Genomic DNA, 23,411 nt, shown 5'->3' on the forward strand with positions numbered 1-23,411 from the left:
TGGGCGGGGCCCCTTCTGCTGGTCTTCCCCGTGGGCTCCCCAGCGAATGCAGTCAGCTGGCTGGTGGCCTGCCGGCAACTGTCTTGCAATCACGTGGGTTCTCTTCTTTTTTTTTTTTTTTTTGCGGTACGTGGGCCTCTCACTGTTGTGGCCTCTCCCGTTGCGGAGCACAGGCTCCGGACGCGCAGGCTCAGTGGCCATGGCTCACGGGCCCAGCCGCTCCGCGGCATGTGGGATCCTCCCGGACCGGGGCACGAACCCGTGTCCCCTGCATCGGCAGGCGGACTCTCAACCACTGCGCCACCAGGGAAGCCCCACGTGGGTTCTCTTCTGTGTGGTCTCAGGGCAGCCCCTCCTCGGGTCTCCCCGGCAGGGTGACCCCACTTCTGACGGCATCTCAGGGCCCCCAAGGGCACAAGAGTGGAAGCAGCCGGGCTCTCAAGGCTCCGGCCCTGAGCTGGCACGGCACCATTTCCGCGGCGTTCCGTGGGTTGTGGCAGGTCCCAGGGCCGGGGACTGCCTGAGGGTGTGAGTACCCTCGGGCAGTCCCGAGGGAGGTGGGGACATCAGGGCCACCAGTGCAGCGGACGCGCACAGTAAGAGCTGGTCAGACGTCGGAGGGAGGGCGGGAAGAAGGGCCCGGTCAGGGACTGAGGCAGCGACAGTGAGGCACCCTGGGGGGCCCAGGCTCAGCTGTGTCACCCTGAACCGCAGGAGATGGGGCAGGGAGGGGGGCCAGAGGGTCAGCCCATGGCTGTGGTCGGGGTTCTGGTCTCTCCAGGCCTCACTGGAAACGTACGTGGTAGGTGACACCCACGAGGGTCACCCGTGTGCGTGTTTGGGCCAGGACTGAAGGTGACGTCTGCTCCCCAGCCGGCTGGCTGAGCAGGTGTGCGGGAGCCGCGCGTGTGGGAGACCAGAGCCCGCCTGGGACAGCACGTCTGGGGCTCCGGCATGGGGGGCTTGTCGTGCTGTGTCGCACTGCTGGCTCCTGTTCTGCTTGGCCCTGAGCTCGATGGCCCGTCTCTCGTCCTGTTGGAGTGAAGCCCGTGAGTCGTCTGTGCTCTTGGCCCTCATCCCCCCTCCAGCCTCATGCCGCCTAGTTGCCCCGCGGCACGTGAGAGCTCAGTTCCCCAACCAGGGATCAAACCCACATCCCCCGCATTGGAAGGCGGATTCTTTACTGCTGGACCACAGGGAAGTCCCCAAAGTTGTTTGTTTGAAATAATCATTGGCAGTGCATGTATTTTAGGTGCCGTCCTGTAGGTGTCCCTTTAGGGTTGTGTGAATATACCCCGTTGCCTGAAGCGTCATCAGAAATGTTTTAGCTCTGAAGCCTGTGACATGATAGTTACTCCACGTTCCTGGGGTCGGGTGAATTTCAGGTGTCCTTGAAGAAAGTGGCTGGGGAGGGAGACCGGATGACCCCGGGGGAGGGCTGTGTCAAGTAGAGTCTGTGGGCCTCCTGGCGCACCAGCCCAGGAGGCCCGTGACCTCTCCATGGCCCCGTGGCCCCAGACAAAGAAGGAATGTCCTGTCCCTGCTTGGGGTCTAGGTTTTCGCCCTAACTCTGCTTAAACACGCTCTGTCCAAGGGAAGAAGCTCCTGCAGTCACCGGAGAGCTGCTCGTCGGGACACTCCAGGTGGCCGCAGCCTCACAGCAGTCCTGGTGGAGCTGGTCAGCCATGGACCTTCGGTATGAAGCGATCGAGGCCCGTGCGGTCAAGACAGAAGCACCATGAGCCACGGCGCGGCTTGAACCTGGGGCCCTGCCTGAGATCTGACAGCCCGTCCCCACGTACCCGATGCTGAGAGAGATGGGACCTTTGGTGACCTTATCCTTTGGAGACCGAGTGTGTTTCGTTACTGGGGTAACGGGATTGCTTAGGGCATGATGTCAGAGCCAGGAGGCAGAGGTTGGCGTTGCTGCTCTGTTTGGAGCCTGGGCCTGGTGAGTGAGGGACGCCCTTCTGGCAGGGTCTCCTCCGCGGGGGTCCTGGGAAGAACGCAGGGCAGGATTTGGGCCTCGTAAACTGGCCGGAAGCTGCAGCTCCCGCCCTGAGCAGTTCCTCTTCTGTGTGGTGAGCAGAGCGAAGGCTGGTTCAGCATCTGAGACCGTGTGCCATGCCCCCGGGGCTGCAGGTTCCCCTGGGCCCTCGGGGCAGTTGTAGCCGTCTTTAAAAACCAAACCACTTTCTTGAAGCATCTGTGAGTTTGGGCACAATATATAATGCAGCACTATTCTTAGGAAATGTGATACTAAAGAATCATTTTTTAAAATTCTTGCCTGAATATATAGCCTTTCTCTTTGGGTGCCCATGGGGAGAGGAGGGGATGCTGTTTCCTCCCGAGGGGCCGTGGCCTCCTCTGCCCCCTGGTGGCTACTCGGGGGCATGTCCCCAGAGCCCAGTGCCTTGCAAAGTGCCAGGTCTGCTCTGAACCCAGGTTATCTTTCAAAAATTACACGTCAGCCTATGGGAGATGTTTTTATATATTTGAACGTAAGTGTGTATTTTTAAAGTACCCTAGTTTTTTAAAAAAGGTTTTTTTTCAACAAAGATATTAAAATCGCCTTGTGCTGAACACACTAGCATTACCGTGCTCACCCCTCAAAGGGCTGGTTTCAGGGCCCTGTTGTGATGGCGGTGGCAGTCTCTAATTAAGCTTCCCGAGTCCTTGTTCCCGTCCAGTCCTGAGGTGCTGGCGTCAGTGATGCGGATTCCTGTCACTGCAGTGGGGCGGGGACAGCTCACTGTCACATGAGGTTGTCGGCTCTGGGGAAGGGGCTGAGAGGTACGGGGAGAAGGGGGCACCCAGAGCCCCACCCAGGAAACTGGGGCCAGGGAGGTGGGCGGGGCTCCATCTCGCCTTGTCCTGCTAGGTTTCAGCCCCACGTCTAGAAAGACCCTGGCCTACCTCGAGGTTGAACGGGTTTTGAGAGCCCTCCTTTTGCTGTACCAAGTCCCCAGTCCCTTATTCACAGGTCTGACATCCAGAAACCTGAGGCCTGGAGGGACGGAATGATGCCTGGTGCCCTGGAGCCTGAGCTGGGCTGAACCGAGCTCCTGAGTTTTGCAGAGGAACATGAACTTCAACTCGAAACAGCTGGAGGACTGTCTACAGGGACGCCCCGAAGACTTCCTAAAGTCGGACCCGGCCCCTTCTCTTAGGAGGCCTGAGGTGGCTGGGCCGCAGCTAGTCCCGTGAGCTTAGCTGGTGGCGCTCAGACAGAACCGGATGTCGGTCCTCAGGCTGCCCTTGGACTCGAGTCCCCACGAGGCACACGGCTCTGAGGCGCAGGGGAGGATGGTGCCTGGGGGTGCATCACACTCACCGAAAACACGGGACAAACCCAGATGGGGCGCCCGCTGGGTGTGTGTGTTGGGGTGTGTTTGTGTCATGTGTGCTCTCGTCTTTGTATCTGATTCAGTCATAAGTGTCAGTCATCGGAACATGTGCTTTATTATGTTACAAAAGCAAAAATTCCCACCAAAACACAGCTAAAAAAATACCATATTTTCCCAAGGTTACATTCCCAAGAGAAGGTAATAATATTGTTGGGATAGATCCATCAGTACCGCCTGAAGAAGCATCGCCCGACGTTAACGACAGGGTGGGTGTTTTTTTAAACCTTAAAGCGTTAAAGCACTTTAACCGGTGAAACAGAAGCAGGTGTTTGTGTCTGCAAGGCTGGCATGTCCGAGGGGACAGCGACACCGCGTTCTTGGTCCCTGCATGTTGGGGACCAGGGCCACTGAAGAAGCCACCCAAACCTGGGCGGGGTGACCGCCCCCAGCAGCCGGGAGGAGCCGGTTGGGACCGGCAGCTGTGCTCAGCCCGGCCGGCGTCCACGAGGCCCAGCCCAGCCCTCTCCCGGCTGCTTCCCTCCTGCCTCTTCACAGGTTTCTCTTCTCTTGATCTTTGAGTTTCGTGCAGCCCGTCTTTGCTCCTGTCGCTCTGCGTGTTCCTGCAACCACGAGGAAGTCCCCACCGGCTCAGTTCTCACGGCCCCTCCACCGTCAGCTCCAGGAGCAAAGGCCCAGGAGCCGCGGGAGCTCATCACGTGGGCCGAAGGGGCGGGGAGCCTGTGCTGGGCCCTCTGGGAGGATGCGTCTCCCCTTCCTCCAGGTTGGGGGTACGCCCGGCCCGTGCCTGCACGTCGCAGCCCCCGGACTTTGGGAGCACTCTGGGGCCCCCGTGGCCTCCCCACCAGCCGACAGGATGAGCCTGAGGGACGGTCCCGGGAGCCCCGGGCACTCAGCTGCTCCTCTGTCAGGTTCGTGGGCCCCAGGGGAGCTGGGGGGAGGGCCTGCAGCTCCCAACGGGGCACGACTCGGGGGCCCAGCGTGTGCCACTGGAGCAAGAGCCGGACACCACGGCAGCGGCTGTGACCCAGGGCTCAGAGCCAGCGCTCTGTGCTTCACTTTCCTTGTCGGGCGGCCTTGTGAGGGTGTCAAGAGGAAACGGGACGGCGCAACGGCCGGTCAGGCGCCGCCAGGGCGTGTGTCCGGGTTGCCGGGCGACCGCAGGCCCCCAGGAGCTGAGCCCGCCCCCCGTCCCAGGGGGCGGTTGGTCTGTTCCCTGTGGCTCTCAGGCCTGGCTGCAGGCGGGGCCTCCTGGGCGCTGAGGACACCCCCTTCCGCCCCCAAGGGGGTCCCCAGGGAGCGCATGGTGGGGGGAGGGGGTGCTACCCTGGACACAGGCACCTGCCTTCGCACAAACGCTTTTTTAAATAAGTAGAGCTGCTGCGCAGTGTTTACGCTCGATGTCCAGGATGAAGCCCTGGTCTGGAGGCCTCCTGCCAGCGGGTCAGGGGCAGAGCTGGCCCTGGGGCTCCGTCCCCTGCTGGCTGGTCCCTGAGCCACTTAGTACAGTTGACACCCCTCTCTCTGCCCAGTGCCCGCCTCTGAAGAGCCTGGGAACCTAACAAGGGAACTGGAACTTGAACACCCAGTCTTGAGAGCTCGGCTTCTGAGTGGACCTGTGTGAGGTCCGCTGCTTCCTAACTTCCCCGGGCCGGGGGCTTGGGGGGTGGTTATAGCAACAGGAAAACCCCCAAAGGGCGACTAGGGCTCCATCTGCACTGCCCCCTGGCCTGGGGGCCTCGGACAGGAGGGCCCAGACCGCAGGACTAACCACAGCGACCCAGGCAGAGTGAGGGACAGAGAGATGCTACGAAAGCAGTAGGCAGTGTCTCAGCGCACACACTAGTCAGGATTCCCTTCATCCCACCTGCCTGGAGCAAGGGGGGTTGCTTCATCCCCTCTCCCACCACCCTCTGTGGTCTTGTTTCCGGCCCTGAAGTTCTCTGGCTACAGCAGCTCAGAAGGCTTCTTGCAGATGGAAATGTCCCCACCAGCTAGGGTGCTGACGCTGTCCCCCCCGAGCCCGCTGACTCCTTGGGGTGTCCCGTAAAGGCCTGGATCCCCTCCATCTGCCTCAGTGCTGTCCCCTCAAGGACAGGAGGGCCTCTCCCGCACAGAGCCGGCCTCCCAGGGAGCAGAGTGGGGCCACGGCTGCAGGTGGTGGGCTCTGCCCTCCTATGCCTGCCTCCCGTCCCGCACACGGAAGCAAGTGACCTACCCCTGCCTGGTGTGCACCCCGCCTGGTTTGCCCCTCGGCTTTCTTAGCCCATCTTGTTTACACAGGCCTGGGAAGACGGGCGTCCCGCTAGGCTGACCCGACGTGAATGCTAAGAGCAAAAGTTAATTAAAAAAAAGCCTCACCCGCCATGTAGAAAAGGGCATCATTTTATCAAATACGGACACTTTCCAGTGGTCTGGGGAGCCTGCTGTCCGTGTCTATGCTAAGATGGCCACTGGAGAGACGGGCTGCAGCCAGCGGTGCTGGCACGGGTGCTGGCTGGAGGCCGCCGACCAGGAGTTTCCTTGCCTCCCCGATTCCAGTGAAACTCTGGTTTTTGTTTGGGGCAGGAAGTGGGAGGTGGCTGCAGTAGGCTTTGCACCAGCGGTCAGGTGTGCAAGGGCAGACTGACCCTCAAGACCAGCAGAGGGACAGCCTCAGGCAGAGATGTGGTCTGGAACCTTGACCCGAGAACAGGAGTGTCTAGGTACAAGCACCGAGCCGCGTTGCTACCCAGAGCCAGAGCATCGGAAAATACTTTTTGGCAGTCGGTCAGCAGAGCCCCCAGGAAGGCAAGGCAGGGAGGGGGAGGCCCCCCGGACCCCTGGAGGATGGGTCCTGGGCGCGCATCTTCAGCGCAGCTCCGGGAGCCCCTCCTCAGGGGCATCCCCCTGCCCAAGTCCCTTTCCCGGCAGAGCCCAGAGGTCCTGCCTCCCAAGGCAGTTGGTGACAAAAAGGAAGCAGACATCCAGCACGGCTCCCGGGGCTCTCTGCTCTCTGGGTCGCTAGCACCGGGTCAGGGGGGCCCTGGATGTGCCGGCCCCACCTCAGTTGGCCTCGCTCTCCGTGAACTCCTCTTTGATGGACTGTTTGCGGGACTTGCAGTCCGGGAGGTCGAAGCCGAAGTCGGCCCACTCATCGGGCCCCGCACCCCCAGCCGGGCCCCCGCGGTTGGGGATGGTGATGGTGTGGCGCACGCGGAAGTGCACGGCCTCCATGACCCGCTGCCGCTGCAGCTCCCCGGAGCCCCCGATGGCGATGGTGGCCGCGTTGCTGCTGGAGCGGATCAGCTGCTGCGCGCCATAGTCGTGGCTCTGCTTCAGGTCCTGGAGGCCCCTCCAGATGGTCATTCGGTGCTGGTCCGGGATCTTCAGGGCCCCCAGGTCCTGCAAGCGTAGCGCACACGGCCGCCCCCGTCAGAGGGCTCAGCGGCAGACTCTGCCCTCTCCCCCTCCCGCCAGGGGCTCCGCCTGCCCCCGCACAGCCATCGTGGGACCACCAGGAGGGAGGCGAGGAACCCACACCCCGAGGGCCACCTGTCCGGGCACTGGACGGTGCGGGGGAAGCAGATAGTGCGGTCGGAGGAGGGGCAGTGCTGGGCCTGCCCTGTGCCTGGTGGTCTGGCCGCACTGAATTCTGCCCCAGACAGAGTGAAGAGTGACAGATGGAGCTCCCCTCTCCCCGCACGCACGCGGGAACCTAGAGGGCGGGCAGGGCCCCCCCAAGTGCAGAGCAGATTCTCAGGCTCCTGTCACCCGCTCCCTCCCCACCCCGCCCGGCCAGGCACAGCATCTGCTGGTGAGGCAGGGTTAACATGCACTGAGCTAGCCCAGTAGGGGTTAGCTGCCTGGAACAAGGGGGGTTGTTCCCTAGGGAGGGCGTTAGTGGACACACAACAAGGCAGCCCTCTGAGCCACTGGCCCCAGCTCCCTCTGGCAAACCCGCATCTCTGCCCTGTGGCCTTGGCTGGGCACGAGCCTGGACGGGCCTCTGACCCGGAGCCAGCTGCAGAGCAGGGGCTGCGGAGACTCCAGCCCGCTGAGCTGGAGCCCCCCAGGATCCGGCCGACAGCTGTGTCTCCCGGGCTCTGGCTACTAGTCATTACACTCAAGGCAACACCAGGCTACGAGTGCTCGTTGCTGGGACTCTTGTTTAACCTAAAGACAAGCCCTGGCTGTGAGGTCAGGGGTCAGGATGCCAAGGGTGGGGCACTTGTACCCCGCACATCCTGGACCAGACATTCAGTTGCTGTGCGTGCACGGCAAGCAGTTTGGGCCTCAGCTTCTCCCTGTGTAAATGGCACTGAACTAGACCAGCCCCAGGACCCTTCCGGCCTTCGCCTTCTGCACTTCTTCGTGCCTTGGAGACAGCCAGTCCCCCAAATCAAAGGCAGCCGGGTCACAGGAGACAAGACTCAAGTCCAAATGAGGGGCCCCGGCGAGTCCCGTCCAGCTGCATGGAGCCGGATGTCAGCACATAGATCGGGCTGCCGGTGGGAAGGTTTTCTAAATTCTCCAGCCCTCCCTTACACGGGGAGGACAGGACACGGAGGGACTGCCCCAGCAAGGGGAGAAAGCTCCCTGCCCCGCGGACAGGGCCCTGCACTGGTCTGGGGGTGGGCTCCCTGCACCTGCCCTGCCGGGGCCGTTACCTCTATCGTTAGGTTCTGCAGGTGGTAAATGTTCTGTAACCCCTGGGAGGTGAAATACTCGATGCAGTTTGGACACCCCAAGCCTGTTAAAAAACTGCAGAGAGAATTGGGGAAATAAAGCAGCATTAACTTCTAAGAACCTGGCTGTGCGGCCCGTCTGGGTGGGAACTGGCCACCCCACAGGTCGCCCCTGGCCAGCGGTGGCCGCGGTGTCGGGGACACGCTCACCGGGGCACAGCCTCCAGGAACCCCTGGCTTTCTTGCTCTCCCTCCGAGCACCTGCTGGATGCTCACTCCCGACATCCCTCTGCCCCTGTCTGTTCTCAAGACGGCAGAGCGTTAGAGCACAGGCTGCGAGGGGCAGCAGGCAGAGACCGCCCCGGGCTGGGGGCCAGGCGACCAGGAGCCACCAGGGCTGAGGTTAGTGGGTGAGTGGCAGCGGCCGGCAGCGGCCCACGTACCTGACCAGGCTGGGGTCGGCGTGGTAGGGGGGTGGCGGGGTACAGTGGGACCCCGAGACCATGGACTGGGAGCTGGGGCCGCCGTTTATCTCACCGTTGGCTGGCAGGGCGTGGCCGTGGTTGTTGAGTATCCCGGGGCCTGGGTGGGAGGCAGGTGGGACGGTCAGAGGGGGCCGGGCCGGGCGTCCCAGGCTGTGCGGGGGAGGCTCGTAACGCTCGGCCCTCCCCAAGACCGGGAGTGGACAGAGGAGACCGTCCATGGCCGGGCCTCCTGTTCCTGGGCGGGAGCTGCTGGAGGGAGCAGCCGTCGAGAGCCCCGCGTGGTCCTGAGCCGGGGAGTCTGGAGCCCGGCCGCCCGCTGGGCCTCCCCGCCCATCCCGGCCACGCTGCCCGCGCCACTCACCCATGGGCCCCAGGCTGGGCGCGGCCGCCGAGCCGTGCAGGGGAGGCTGGCCCACCAGCTGGTTGACGGAGGGCAGCTTGTTGATAGCCCCGTGCGCTTTGCTCACGGGCGAGAGGACGGGCCCGTAGGACGGAGGCTGCAGGTGGCCCCTGCTTGGAAGGGACAGCTGGGGTCTGTAAGAAGCACCTCCACATGTAAAGCCCCCCTGCTGCAGGGGCCTGGAGCCCCCGCCCTGTGCTGAGGTGTCAGAGCGCCCGCCTCCGCGCCCAGCCTCCCTGCCGGGCGGTGGCCACACTCGGCCACGGGCCCGCTGGCAGGCAGGACCCGGGCGATGGGTGGGAGGGGGTGGGGGCCCCTGGAACCGGCCCTGCTCTTGGTGGGTCGGCGTCCCTCCCACCACCGCCCCTCGCCTTCACTCGGGAGACAGGTGGGCTGAGACGCCGCAGTTCAGGGAAGGCCTCCCGGGAGATGAGACGCCAAGCGCGGCCTGGTGCTGCTGGCACTGTCCCTGCTGGGTCGCCCTGCCCCATCCTCCTCCCCCGGGCAGCTGGGCAGGACGGGCAGCCTGGGGGCGGGAGGGGCTGCACTCACGGCCTCTGCAGGAGCTGCTGCTGCTGCCGGTAGGACTCGACCAGCTGCTGGGGCACCAGCTCCATCAACTCCAGGCTCTCCTTGACCTTCATCAGGATTTCAAAGTTCTCCCGGCCCCGCACCTGAGCACGGAGAGGTGGACCCTCTGCCCAGGTGCGTGTGGGCACCGCCCAGCCCCAGCCCCCCCGCGCGGCGAAGCGTCTCTCCTTTCTCGGGGCTCCCCAGTCCCCCACGGGCCGGGAGTCCCCCAACCCTACTCTCCTCTCCTAGGAAGCAGGTCTGGGAGTCTGGTGGGTGGGTCTCCTGTCTGCACAAACCACGCCCACCCCTTCCTACCCTTGAGACTTTGCCTCGCTGCCCACCTTCCCCTTTCCACAGCTCAGCACACTTGGGGTGCTGGGATGCGGGGGCGCTGCACAAATACGGGGCTTTTAGAACAAGGAACTCATTCCTATTTTTTTTTTGGAACTCATTCTTGAAAGACTCAAAAAATGATAAGCTCACGTCACGGATACCAGTCCTAGCAGAGCAGGTGGGGTTTTATCCGAGCTGGAATGGCCGCATCACGCCACAGGCTGTAAACTCACTTTGGTGATGTGGCTGGGGCCTGCCAGGCTGTGGGAGCGTGGCATTCCTGGCACGTGCCCTACCCGGCGGTGGGGAGACCTTCACTGCCCCACACGCTGTACCATTGTATCTACAGCGACACTCCTGCGCTGGGAGCTGTGTCAGGCCAGCTCTCCCTCTCTGAGAGCTGGTTCTCCCTTCTAGGCCCTGCAGCCTGCAGAGCTCGGGGTCTCAGCTCTCAGATGTGCCAGGCTGCACCTGCCACCCTGGGGGCCCCAGGACCCCCCCACTCCCCATTGCCCCAGCCTGGGGGCCGCAGATGCGGCGCGCTCACGTGGATGTAGTAGGTTTCCTCGTCCCCGTGCCGCTTCTTCTTCCCGTTGGTGCTCAGGGCAGGGAGAGCAGGGGGGCTCTGCTTGAAGGCTGGCAGGGGGCGGGGTGGGGCAGCTTCGTGAGCAGGCAGGGAGGAGGGGCCACACGCAGGTTAGCCAAGCCGCCCCCGCCCCCCGGCGTGAGCCAACCTTCCCAAGGTGCCCCTTGTGGACAGGCCCGGAGACTGGTCACCCACTCGGATGAGCAAACCCGGGCGGCCACCCACACTGGACGGAGGGCACCGGGGGCGGCCACGCAGGCGGGGCTGGCTCTGTCCCCCGGACACAGGCTCGTGCGTTTCCCCCGAGCCCCGAGACAGGTCCAGCTGTGTCCTAGGGTGGCCTGGCTCTGACGTTCCAGGGTGGCCCTCCAGCCCCGCACCCCCGGCCCGGCCCTGCTCACCGCGCTTGCTGGCAGCCCCGCTCCTGGCAGCGCTCTCGTTCAGGGCCTGCTGTTCGCGGAAGTGGTCTTCATCCGCCTTGCGGTCTCGGCCAGGACAGGCACAGATGCGGCCCTCGAAGGACCGGCGGCCCAGCACTTGTCCGCTGTCCAGGGGCACAGCCGGGACCGTGAGCCTTGGGGCCCACCGTCCCCACCCACCTCGGACCCCACAGGACCGGCCTTGATGGGCCGAGGGCTCAGGGCTGAGTGCCCAGCTGCTCTGGGACGCCAGGTGCCCTGCGTCCCTCCCGAGGCAGCTCCTGCCCCAGCAGCCCTTCCCAGCACGTGGCCTGCAGGGCTGCACCTCCCCCTGCTCATGGCCTCCCTGTCTCTCCAGCAAGCGCCCCAGAAGCACGGGCCCAAGTCCCTGCCCCGATGCCCCCCCCGACCCCCGCGTCCGGCAGACTCACTCCCGCGTCTCCAAGGTAATGATGATGAGGATGGGCCGCCGGTTCATGCCCCCGACACAGCTGCTGTTGCACATGAAGTTGTACAGGATGGTGGTGAACTCTGTCCCCACCTGCCGCAGGAGGGTCAGGGAGAAGCTGTGCTGTCAGCACGTGGGCCCCAGTCCACAGGGCTGGGGGCTCCTGGGCTTCCAGGCACCTGCCCCTCGCATCTCTGGGTAGGCAAGGGGGAGCTGGGTCCTGTCCTGTGGTCCTCTGCTGTCTATCCACCCATCCACCATCCATCCCCCACCCACCCATCCACCTACCTATCCAGCCAGCCAGCCACACAGCAAGTACACTGAGTACCATGTGCTGTGCTGGCTCTGGAACCAAGAGAGCCTTGGTCTGGCTGCTCCAACCACCTCCCCTGGCACAGGCTGGGGGTGGCGCCGGAGGCTGAGTGTGGGCAGGCACATGCACAGGCCTCTGTGGGCACAGGCGTGTGCTTTGCAAACTGTGGGCTCTTCTGGGCAGTGGGGTGCATGGCACAGCTCTGGCAGAGGGAGGGACCAGAGCCGTCCGAGTGGGCTCCCAGCACACACACTTGTTCCAGGGAGTTTGTGGAGACAGTGAGATGTGAACCCGGGACCCTTGACCAGTGGGCATCCCAGTACCACAAAATGGGCAGTTCTCACGGTCTCTCTGGGTCAGGATGATGGCTTAGGAAACCTGGCCTTTCACAAAACTGCTGGCACGTGGCAGCCACCAGGGGGCGGGAGAGACCTGCTTTCCTGGTCCTGGAGGTGCCAGTGAGGCTCCGGGGAGGGAAGGCAGGGTGGTAAGTCCTCCCCGGGCCCCGCCAATGTAAGGGCTGTTCCTAGGGAACCACAGGGGGTCCTGAGGGACCAGGTACAGCGATGGGGTCTGGAAGGGGGGTGCCTGGAGGACGGGGTACAATTCTGGGCAGGGGGCAAGGGCGTCTCAGACCCAGACAAAGGAAAGGTGAGGGCTCGCCATCACCCGCCCACCCTGGGAAGCATGGCCCACAAGGCGCACTGCTGGGACTCGGTCTCCACCTGCCATCCTGGCAGCCCCACCCCACCATCACTGGTTGGTGCCACCCCGACTTCTCTCCACCCCAGCTTTTTACCCCAGTCCGGCTCGCACATGAGCCCCAGAACCTTCTGCTGCCTTCAGGTCAAAGTCAGACCCCCAGGGTCTCTCCACCCCCGCCCACCTCTTGCAACAATCCCCCACAGCCTCCCCCACACCTCCGGGCCCTGCAGTGCTGTGCCCCCGACCGCAGGTCTCTCCTCTCCCTGCGGCCCCCCAGCTCTACCCGGGCTAACTCCTCCTGACCTCAGCCCCTCCATCCCCCAGAGCCCAGGCCGGGCCGTAGGAAACAGACAGGCAGGAAGAGGGGACGCAGGGCCGGGCTGAGGCCCAAGGGTCAGCAGGCCCACCCCCTACTGTAAAGCAAGGGATGTGGATGCCTAGAGAGGGCCGGAGGGGACCCTCCCAGCCCCGCCCACAGCTAGGCAGAGTAGGTGGTCAGAGCCCCACCCACAGGCAAGGGAGGGATGGACATGAGGTCGGGGGAGGATCTGCACAGCTCGGGGACACTTGGGAAGTGACCCGAGGGGTCTCTGCCCCGAAGTCCTGCCCCCTACCTGCGGGGGCTCGTAGGGCACCATGACGCTCTGCCTGCCGGTGACGGGGTCGTCCACGTACTGCGAAAGGTTGTTGCCCTCCACGCGGATGAGGTGGCTGGCGGGGGCAGACTGTCCTGCCGAGAGGGGACGCCGCTTCAGAGGTGCCAGCCGGGGTCTGCGCCCCTGTGCCGGGCGCATCGCAGGGGACTCGGGCCTCCCAGTGGGACTCAGACCCGCCGGCAGCCCTCATGCACCCGGGGCACTTGGCCCAGCAGCCCTGCTCCCCGCTCACCTGCGGGCACCGGCACCCAAGGCCCCAAGCAGAGCTGGCAGGACACGGAACTGGGGAGGGGATGCTGAGCCCACCTGTCAGCCCCTCGCATCGGACCTGCCGCCGCCAGGAAGGAGGCCCCGGCCAGCCCTCTCCTTCCTGGCTGGGGCGCCGGCTGCTGAGTGCAGGAGTGGGTGGGGCAGGGACACTCACCTTCGTTGAAGTCCCGCCCGAGCTCGTGGTTGGGGCAGCGCTTCACGACCTCGGTCACGTGCTCCGCCTTCTTGTAGATGGGCATGGCGCGGGTGACGGTGCCCGGGGGCGGCGGGGTGGACACCTTGATCTGGATGGGGCACGTCTTGGCGATCTGGCAGTAAAGCTTCTTCAGCAGAGGAGAATACTGCAGGGGGTGGGGACCGGGCTGAGGCTGGCCGTCCCAACTCCACGCCCTCGCCTGCTGTGTCCCCCACCAGGAGTCCCGGCCACCGCATGACTGACCCTCAGCCGAACACCTCTGGGCTTCCTTCCCTCAAAGAGCCTCTCCCCGGCACCCACCCATCAGTGTCTGGCTGGTGTGGGCTCAGTGAGAGCAGCTGCTCTGAGTGCCCCGTGCAGCCAGGCTGAGACGCTTATCCACCTGGATCTCATGGGTTGGAGAAGTAGGTACCATTAGGTCCATTCTATGGATGAGGACAGTAAAGGCCAGGATGGTGAGAAGGAGCTGCTGGAGAGCAGGGCTGGGACGGGGGCGGGGAGCCAGGTCCAGTGCATCAAGCCTGCGAACCTTAAGCCCCCGGACTGCAGTAGTTTGAAGGGGGGAGGGTACAGCCTCATGTCTGGGGTTTTAAAAGCCTCGAGTTAGGTTTTCTGCTCTCTGTACAGAGGAAACGTGCACAGGGACTCCCTGGACCATCCTCTGAGGGGCCAGCCCTTTGGCTTACTTCTGGCCACTGCGGGTGGCGGTCTTTGACCTTGAAGCCCCAGGACCCCCAGCCCAAGACCTTGACCCGGGGAGGATCAGATGACTCCCGGGCCACCTGAAGGGGCCTCCAGGGCGAGCGCCCAGAGGTCCAGGTGGCCCACCCGAGGACCCAGGCCGGCTCTCACGAGTTCAAAGTGCCCCTTGATGGAAGGGTCCCTTGGAAACAGGGGTGCCCACTCGTTTCCAAGCTGGCTGGGGGGATCCATCAGGGCTCCTCATGGCCCCATCCCCCAGGGACAGTGGGGAACATCAGGGTCTCAGAGTCCCAGGATGCTTCCTGTCATGCCACAGCCCTGGGCCCCCCACAAGCCCCCGGGGACTCAGAGTTACTCCAGCCACAGGGTCCTGGAGAGCCCCCCATCGCATCCCACCATGGTTGTCAGGGAAATTGAGGCTGGAGACAGGGTTGCTGCAGACCAGAGGACAAGCAGGTCTGATCCCACCTTTGCTGAGGAAGCTGGGGCCTGACACCCTGACCCTCTGGCCACCAAGGGACACACTGGACCCTCAGAGCCTCGGAGCCCTTGGCCCTGAGCAGTGCAAGATGTCCTTCCTCTGATGAGCTGCAACCCAGCTGGAAATGCTGACCTGGGATGGGGTCTGAGGGGGCTCGGGGACAAGCCCAAGCTGGGGTCTCCCTAGTGGTGTCCTGGGGGATTGGGACCCTGTCCAACTCCCTCAGCGGTGACTTCAGGGTGAGCCCCCTTAGGCCCCTATCATGGAAGGGAATTGGATGCCCACAGGGCTTGTCGCCTCCCGGGTACCCCATCCACCTGTGCCTGCGACCCTGCTTCGGCAGGAAGGGACACCCCCCATGGGTGTAGGTGGGCCCTCAGTGGGCTTGGGGCCACACGGGGGGGCAGTCCTGCTTCCCAGGGAGGTGACCGCTGACCTCCTGGGTCCCCACCAGTATAGATGCTGCCCCTTCACTCCCCGAAGCACCAGTCTGGGAGATAAGCTGAGCTTGTCCTGAGCTGAGTCCTGTCCTGAGGGCCGTGCCCAGGGCAGCAGCAGCCCAGCCCAGAGCAAACACCAGTTGCCAGTTTAGTGCCCAGCTCTCTCGTCCACCACGTGTGAGGCTTCGGGACCCGTCCCTGACCTGAGACAAGTGTGCAGTTAGTTTCCAGAGGAAACTGCCTGGTGAGTGGCATGGAGGAGCTCCAGGGGCCTACTTGGGGGACTTCCTGGAAGCGGAGGGCCCCCCAGGGAATGGCGGGCCTCAGCTGGACTCCAGGGACCTGAACACAAGCAGCGTGGAGGGAGAGGCTGGGATCCCGAGAGCCGTCCACTCGGCAAGCCTTTGTTGAGCGCCTCGTGTTTGCCAGCCCCTCAGCTCACCAAGGAAAGTGGACAGAGCCCCCCAGCCCCCAGAAGAAACTAGACTCATAGGAGGCTCACGCCTGAATGCCACACGGCCTCACCGGGGCCTCCTGCAGCGTTGGTGGATCCCAAAGGGTGCTTCTTCCCCTGCAGGTGTCCCACCTGCCTGCAGAGGGTCCAGCGAATGAGGTGACCGGGGCTGGGGGGGGGGGGCGTGTTGAGGACCCACAGAGAGCTGCCTGGGCTGGGGGTGGTCAGCAAGGGGAGCGGCGTCGGAGGCCTGGCCACTGTGTTGCAATTTTGGCTCTGGGTTTGATAGCTGGAATGCCTGAAACCACTGGACACCTCCCTGCGTCTTGATCGCTGCCTGTGATGTGCCGCTACATGTCACACCCCTGAACCTTGCCACTGTAGAAGCGCCCGCACGTGTTCCTGTGCTTCCTCATCTCCAGGTGAAGTGGCTCCTGGCCTCCGGTGTGAGCAGGGGCAGTGGGTTCAAGTCCAAGGCTGTGGTTAGGGACGGATGGAGCCGAACGGGCCCCCAAGGGCATGCTGGCCCCGCAGTCCCCTCTCCAACGTCGACCAACCACCGCAGGAAGCCCCAAGGAGGGAATGGATGGAGCCTGGCTCCAGGCGCAGCCTTGGGAGGCGCAAAGCTGCAGCCCCCTCCCCAGGCTCCCTGATCGCCGCCACGTGGCTTCAGAGCCCCCGCCCCCACCAGCGCAGCCTTTCCCTCTGGCCTGCCTGCCCCAGACCCACTGGCCACCTCCTCCCGAGCTGTGGACGCCCCGCCCCTGGGAGGAGCTGCTGGGAGCTGTCCCTGGTACCGAGGGCAGCGGCCGCCTGACCGCCCCTCCGAAAGCCGAAAGCCGAAAGCCGAAAGCCGGCTCGGCTGGGAGCGCAGAGCTGCCTGGGGTGCCTCACCCCGGCTGGCTGGCGATAAGCGTGGACAGAGGAGGCCCCTCCCTCTGCGCCCCGGCAAGGCCCCCGACGGCCTTGGGTGGCCCGCTCCCCTAGTAGTGTCCCCAGCCCAGTACTGCCCTCAGCTGGCTGTTCACGCTGCCCTTGGGCACACACCCGGTCAGGCCCCAGCCCCCCAGCAGGGGCTGGACCCACGGACGCCCAGCCTGGCCCAAGTCGGGCAGCGTCAGGGAGGGGTGCCTGAGGCCTCCCCACCCTGGTAGCATCAGGTGGTGACACCTGCGGCCGCTGGGCCGCAGGGCAGGAAGGAAGCCTGGGAGGGGGAGGGGGTAGGCCTGGATAGCCAAACCTGGGGTTGGGGGCAGGGTGGGACCTGGAGGGAATGAAGGAGCCCCCCACCCCCTCCCCTAGATCCTTCCTCTCCTCCCAGAGCTCCGGGGCCTCAGGCCGCCCCGGGCACGGGGCAGGGAGGAGGAGGGTGCCTGGGTCCTCATCTGTTTTGTAAAAAAGGTCACGCGGCGATGCTTCTTCTCGCCCTCCCTCCCTCCTGCCTCTCCTTCCCTAGAACCGCTAGATGGATGTGTTTCAACAGATTCCGAGCTGATAAAATCTTATTTATCTTCGGCGGTTGACACAGAGCCGTCAGGACTTGCCTGTTCGGGGATGCGTGAGTTCCTTCGTGTTTGCAGGAAATGGTTTGCCCAGACGCTAGTGTGTGCCCATCCTGCCTCCACCCGGTTCCTCTCCTCCGATCCACCCCACCCCCCCAGTCCACGATAGGCCCGGCCCAGCCTGGCTTGGAGCCTCGGGCCTGGCAGGGCTGGTGCAGGGGGTGGTGGGCAGAGGGTGGCGGGCGCGGCGTGGTGGCTGTTAATTTCCTCGCGCCTGCTCCCCTGCAGCTGGGTGCCCGGCACGGGCAGGTCTGGGCAGAAGGAGAGTGGAGAGGTGATAATAACTTGTCTGTCATTTTCCAGGGACGTGTAGCATCTTGCAAACCGCAAATACCGTTAACCAGCTCGGGTGAATCTGTTACGACAGATTCTGGACGACGGGGCCTGTGGTGGGGCTTTATTTTACTGATTTTTTCATGGACCACTTTTATCTGCTATCCGCGCGTGCGTGTGTGCGTGTGTGTGTGTGTGCGTGTGCGCGCGCTCACACCCACATTTCTCTCCTCTCTTGGGTTACGGACCCTTTGAGGACCTCCCCAAGGCCGCAGACCCTCACTCACCGTAGAAAAGCCCTTGTGTCTTCACTCAGCAGAGAGTGGCCAGGAGCATGGGGGGCTCTGACAGGTGTCAGGGAGGTGACCGGCCTGGGGGGTGACCATCACCCCAGCCTGCTTCAGAGCACCCACGCTCAGAAGGCAGTGAGGGTCCACACACAGGGAAACCCACGGCCAGCAGCCCACCCTGGCTGCGGGCCTGGTGGTTGGAGGCTCCGGGGGCCCCCTGGCTCCAGAGGGGGGCCACAGCCGGTGCCTGGCCAGCAGATAAAGGAGGCTGCTCCGCCCCCCCCCCTTTTCTGTCAAGATGCCGTGGGATGAGTCTCAGTCCCGACTCCAAAGGGCCTTGTCGATCCACTGGCCCCGCCGTGAGCAGTGGGGGAGGGGGTCTTGCACACAGGGGGTCCCACTGTTACCACTCACACTCTGGCCCCAGCCGGAAGCTCCTTCCCAGGGCCCGGCCCTTCCTTTCGCTTCAGTGACACCCTCACGGGCAGGGTGAGGTGAGCCTGGGCCTTCATCTGGTCCTTGTTCCGTAACCCAGGCCCAACATCTGGCCACCCCCAGACCCTGAGGCGGGGGTGAGCAGTACATGTTCTGAGCCCTCGGGACAGGCCGGGCTTGCAGGGAGCCCCAGAACTCCCGCCAACGGCCACCCCTCCCGCTCCCAGGGCACAAAGAGCGTCGACAGCCCAAGCGGCACACTCGGCGTCAGCCAGGTCCAGACGTGGCCCCTGTGCCTGGCGTCCCTGCGGCAGGCGGCATCCCCCCGCTGGCCCCTGTGCCCGGCGTCCCTGTGGCAGGGGGCATCCCCCCGCTGGCCTCTGCCTGGCGTCCCTGCTGCAGGCGGCATCCCCCCGCTGGCCTCACAGAGAGAGCCTCAGCCAGGTCCAGACATGGCCCCTGTGCCCGGCGTCCCTGCGGCAGGGGGCGTCCCCCCGCTGGCCCGGCGTCCCTGCGGCAGGGGGCATCCCCCGCTGGCCTCACAGAGACAGCACTCTGGCAAGAACCCAGCCAGCAGGGCTGTGGGCCGGGCCTCAGAACTGCCCGGCACGGGGCGGCGTGGGGAGGCTGCCCACCAGCCCAGCTCTGCCCAGCCCCGGGAGGGCCCCCTTGACGGCCAGGGGAAGGAGGTCCCCACTACGCTCACCCCATCCCACTTGCAGCCGTTTGAGCCGGCCTGGCCTTGTGAGCATGGTGACTGCAAGGGTCAGTGGGCACCTTCCGCTCACGGGACAGTCCAGGAGCCTCTGCCTTTGGGCCCACCATGCTGGACATGACCACTGTCCAGGGTGGGCAATTCCTTCCCCCAGCGCCCTGCAGCTTCCAGATGGCCTGGGGCTGGACCAGCAGCAGGAGGCAGGGGGGATGGCGGGAGGGGAGGTCAGGCTGTGGCCGCAGCTGTAGCAGATACTCAAGGTGGCCCCTCCGGAGGGCCATCGTGTCAGCCCCGACGGGAGCCCTGAGGATGGGCCCTCCTGTCTCTGACCTTCCTGCCACGGCAGCTGCAGGTAAGTCCCCAGGTCAGGACCACAGGCAAAGCCACGCCCTCCAGCCAGGAAGCAGTGAGTGCCTCTCTTCACTAAATCAACTCCACTCCCGGCCAGCAGGAGAGGAGCCCCCGGGGACCTGCACGCCCTGGACACGAGGGGTGGTCACTTTTCAGCGTTTAGTACAGTTGGCTGCCATCGAGGTTTTCACTGGAACCTGTAAGTATCCGGCGAAGCATCTGGGGCAGGGAGCGCTGTGGCTTCTACACATCTGACCCCACAGCACATGGCGGCTCCCATCACATCAGCACCACCTGGTGCATCCTCTCCGAGGCCCTGGAGGCACCGGCTGCCCCCTCACGACACGGGGACCCACGGAGGAAGGGGGCGCCTCGCCCTGGGCAGGTCTGCGATCCTGGGGGAGCCTGCCTCCAGGCCACTGCGTGTTTCCCCCAACAGCCTCTGACTGCCCACTTCACTGAACCCTGGGCACCTCTCACGGGGACCTAGAGCTGCAGCACACTCACAGCCCCGATCGTGGCGGGTGGGATTTCAGGGCCTGGGATCCATGAGCTTGAGCTTGGCTTCCAAGGTTGGGATCTGAGAAAACCCCAAAGCAGATTTCCCTGGCAACCAACCACAGGGACGCACCCAGCTCGGAAGCCAAGCTCCAACCCGCTCCCCCAGGGCCAAGGTCCAGGGCACTCAGGACAGGACCCCCTGGCTGCAGCAGCGGCTCTAGGAGAAGCTGGGGCGAGAGCTCCCCTTCGGGCCTCACTTTCCCAGCTAGAGAGGGGGCTAAGGGCACCGGAGGGTGGGGCGGGAACAGGGGCCAGGTTCAGGTGCGAGAAGAGGAAGGGGGGGGTCCCAGGTTCAGGTGCGAGAAGAGGAAGGGGGGGGTCCCAGGTCCTCCCGGCCTGTCGCTACGTTTACCTCTGAGCCTGGTCAGCCCTGGAGCATTGTAATGATAAAGTGTTCTTTATAATAGAGGAATACGTATAAAGGAATTTTCATCAGTCAGTTAAAATAAGGCTGCGAAGGCAAACTGGGCAGACTCTCCCCGCCCAGTGGCAGCTGTCACTCACTCACTGACACACAGTAGTCGCAGGCTTGCTGGGCCAGCTGATCCCCACCAGGGCAGGCCCTGGACCTCTTAGGGGTCAGCCCCCCTCACCACTGGGTCCTGGGGGGGGTCCCTGGACCCACCCCTCGGAGCCGAGAGGAGGCTGCTCCTTTGACGCGCTCCACAGAGGGGCACAGGCTGCGCCCCCCACAAGCTGCGTGATGAAAGCCAGGGGTCAGGCTGCCGGGGCTCAGACCCCCGCTCCACCCTTTGCTGACGGGCGACCTTGAGCAGGGACCTGCCCTCCCGAGCCTCAGTTTCCTTATCCGTAAAGTGAGGAGGACATGAGAGCCTACAACATGTACCGGGGGCTCGGGCGGGCTACCCACGCAGGGGCCCTGCAAGGGCTCTGTCTGCGCACCAGCCAGATACCCTAGAATCCACAGAGCTGCGTCCAATTTGGAAACAAGCCCCAGACAAGAGAGGACTCTTGGTAAAACGTCTATCGCGTCATGCCCTGCCCACAGCCCCGCACCTGGGAGCTGGAGCCCTGTCCCTGGGCCTCCCCGCGCCTCCCCTGCAAGAACCTCAGAGCTGGGGGGGGGCTGCCCTGGGACCCCTTGGCGGCAGGGACTCGGGGCCCCTTTCAGGGCCCTCCGGGCTGAGTTCTGTGACCTCCAGGCGCAGGGCTCCCCCGCTGCTTGAGGGGACCCCCACCTTGGGCCGCGAGCCGGGGCATTGACCCCCCAGGACCAGCCGCAGGGAGCGCACCCCCCGCGGAGCTCCGCACAGGGCAAGCGTTTGCTGAAGATTCTCCCCAGTTTCGCCTGAATACTCGGTGGTTCACCTCTACAATGAACACTGTTAGGACTCTTCCCTCAGCTTCAAATACATATAATTGCTTCTGGTGCCAGTAAAAGGTATTAATTCCACTCATGCATTCCATAAACTTTTAGGATAACGCAATTGATACCACGATCATGTTGGGACACCTCCACTATTATTCTCCTACTTGCAAACCTCCGAGGGGCTGGAAAGTTTTCTCCCGAATCCATTAGCATTGACTCAGCCACATTCTACCCAGGAAGCCCTCGTAGAGCCTTTGCGTTTCCCAGGCCCCCTCCCATGTGTTTCTGGGGCAGGGGTGGGACGGGAGGGCATTCACATCACATGGGCCAGCTCGCCCCCAGGACAGACGGATGGACACACACCCCATCGGATGCGGGGGCAGCTGGAGGTCACTCAGAGGGCTGTGTTCAGGCTTGGGGGCTGGCTGGAGGCCCCCAGGGACAAGCTGTGTGCCCTCGCACCCGTGCGTACCCGCGCCATCTCGCCTCATGGCAGCCTTCCCTGAGGGCCATCAGCAGTGCCCACAGATGCCCAGCTGGGCCAGGGCTCCAACCACACTGCGCCTGCCTGCTGACCTTGGAGCCCCTCCCCAAACCTCCAAAACATCAAGGACAGCCCCTTCCCTGGAGAGGCTCAGGCTGGGAGCAGGCCCCACACTGCCAACCCACGGGGGCCCCGGGGATGGGAGTGGCCATCAGGGCCCAGAGGCCAACCCGCCATGTCCCGGGGAGGGTGTGCAACAGGACCCAGGCACCCGGCACTGCCATCCCTGTCCGGGCTCCACCCGTCCACCGGCCCAAAGAACATCAGTGCCCGGGGTCCCGGGCCCTTGCTCACAGCTGTGATCTCTCACGGCGTCTGTCTCTCTCCAAAGCCCAGACGGCCCCGAAAGAACAAGCCTCGGCCAGGACGCTCGGAAACAGCGACCGCTGGCGGGGCGTTACCGAACCCCTGTGACACCGCGACCCCGCCGGCCACAGTGCCATCTCATCCTGCCCCCCGCTCCTGGCTACAGGTCCCTCCTCCGGCAGCTCAGTTACCTGCTACCCGCCTCCTCCTGACTCCTGTGGGAGGGGAGGGGCTGTCAGAACCCTGGGCAGCGACCAGGAGGGGCCTGCGGGCCTGTGTGCGCAAGTACACGTGTACAGTGTCTGCGTGTGTGCATGTCTGCACATGTGTCTGCACGTCTGCCTGTGTGTGCATGTCTGCACGTGTGTTCGTGTTTGTGCATGCATGTACGAGTGTTGCGTGCACGCATACGTGCACACACGCCTGTGAGCTGAGGGCTCCGGGCCCCTCTGCCCCCAAAGAATGCAGGCGTGAGAGCTGAAGTCAAGGGACACAGGTCAAAGCAGATGAAGCGCCCGGCGCTGGGGGGACTCCCAGGAGGCCTTGGCCGAGCAGAAGCCAAAGACCCATAAACAGCTGTGGCCACGTGGGGGCCGCTGAGAGTGTGTTTCCTGAGCAGGAAGAGGAGAGAAGGCAGCAGTCAGTTTGGAACTGCACTTGAGAAAAATACGAATTATCTATCAGTTACCAGCCGGCTGGCGTAGCGGGGCCGCGCACGGCACGGCGCGGAGGCCCGGAGGGCAAGCCGGGCGGCAAGTCTGGGCAGCGCCCGCACAGCCAGACCCCCAGAGCTGCAAGCAGGCGGGATGCCCAGGGGTCCCCGTGAGCCGGCCGCCTGTCCCCCACCCCGCCCGGGCAAGGCAGGGAGCCTGCAGGGGTGGGGTCTGCCCCCAGAGCCGAGGCGCCACGAATCTCATTACGGATGTTTGTCCCACCTCCACCCCCGCATGGAGAAGGGCTGGGGAGGGCGTCTGGGCACAGGCAGCTGCACCCTCCTCCTCAGCTCCGCTCCGCGAGCCCTCAGCGGGGGTGCAGGTGGAGGTGCCCAGGCTGGGAGGGAGGTGTCCACTGCTCGGGCACCGGGGGAAGCAAGGCTGGGGCTTGGAGACACAGCTGCTCAGACAAATGAGCCTTCCCCTGCCCTCTGGTGCAGCCGCTGGGCTGCCTCTGTCCTGGACAACAGGCCACCCCACGGGGCCACTTAGGGCCAGCACAACTGTGACCAAGCCATGAGCCCCTCCAGCCCTGAGGCCACACACCTGGCAGGGGGTGGTGGAGGCAACCAGGAGGGGGCAGCTCCCGTCCCTCCCTGAGGACCAGCTCAGACCATCCCAGGTGCTCAAAGCCCCCCAGATGCTACAGACCCCATCAGCATCCTCAAACAATGGACAGGAAGGGAGCCAGGACCCCCCCCCCGCCCAAGCTGCCTACCAGGACTCCTACGGGGCCAGCAACTCAGGCCCTGATGACAGAACGTCAGTGAAGGAGGGACCGGGACCCTCCCCCTTAGAAGGGAGAGAAAGGGCTTAGGGAGCAAAAGTCAGAATGTGG

General features: G+C 64.3%; 1 protein-coding gene across 6 annotated transcripts in view; it reads right to left on the bottom strand.

Annotated features, from left to right (window-relative positions):
• Positions 1-5,734: 5,734 nt before the first annotated feature.
• TP73 (tumor protein p73) overlaps positions 5,735-23,411 on the bottom strand; it is a 65,857-nt gene continuing 48,180 nt past the window's right edge. For 2 of the 6 annotated variants that reach the window (XM_027110423.1, XM_027110420.1), the window contains 10 exons: positions 13,375-13,561; positions 12,909-13,024; positions 11,260-11,369; positions 10,811-10,953; positions 10,371-10,459; positions 9,470-9,591; positions 8,879-9,051; positions 8,476-8,614; positions 8,015-8,108; positions 5,735-6,749 (listed from right to left, as the gene is read on the bottom strand). In XM_027110423.1, the coding sequence (XP_026966224.1) occupies positions 6,411-6,749; positions 8,015-8,108; positions 8,476-8,614; positions 8,879-9,051; positions 9,470-9,591; positions 10,371-10,459; positions 10,811-10,953; positions 11,260-11,369; positions 12,909-13,024; positions 13,375-13,561 (1,512 nt within the window). In that variant the 3' untranslated portion in view covers positions 5,735-6,410. Of the gene's footprint in view, positions 6,750-7,989; positions 8,109-8,475; positions 8,615-8,878; positions 9,052-9,469; positions 9,592-10,370; positions 10,460-10,810; positions 10,954-11,259; positions 11,370-12,908; positions 13,025-13,374; positions 13,562-23,411 lie in introns of those variants that run through there. The other 4 variants (XM_027110424.1, XM_027110421.1, XM_027110422.1 and 1 more) reach the window with 4 other exon arrangements.

This window comes from Aethalodelphis obliquidens, unplaced genomic scaffold, assembly GCF_003676395.1.
Source record: "Aethalodelphis obliquidens isolate GAN/ISIS:26980383/991018 unplaced genomic scaffold, ASM367639v1 scaffold9, whole genome shotgun sequence".
In the NCBI taxonomy this organism is placed as follows: domain Eukaryota; kingdom Metazoa; phylum Chordata; class Mammalia; order Artiodactyla; family Delphinidae; genus Aethalodelphis; species Aethalodelphis obliquidens.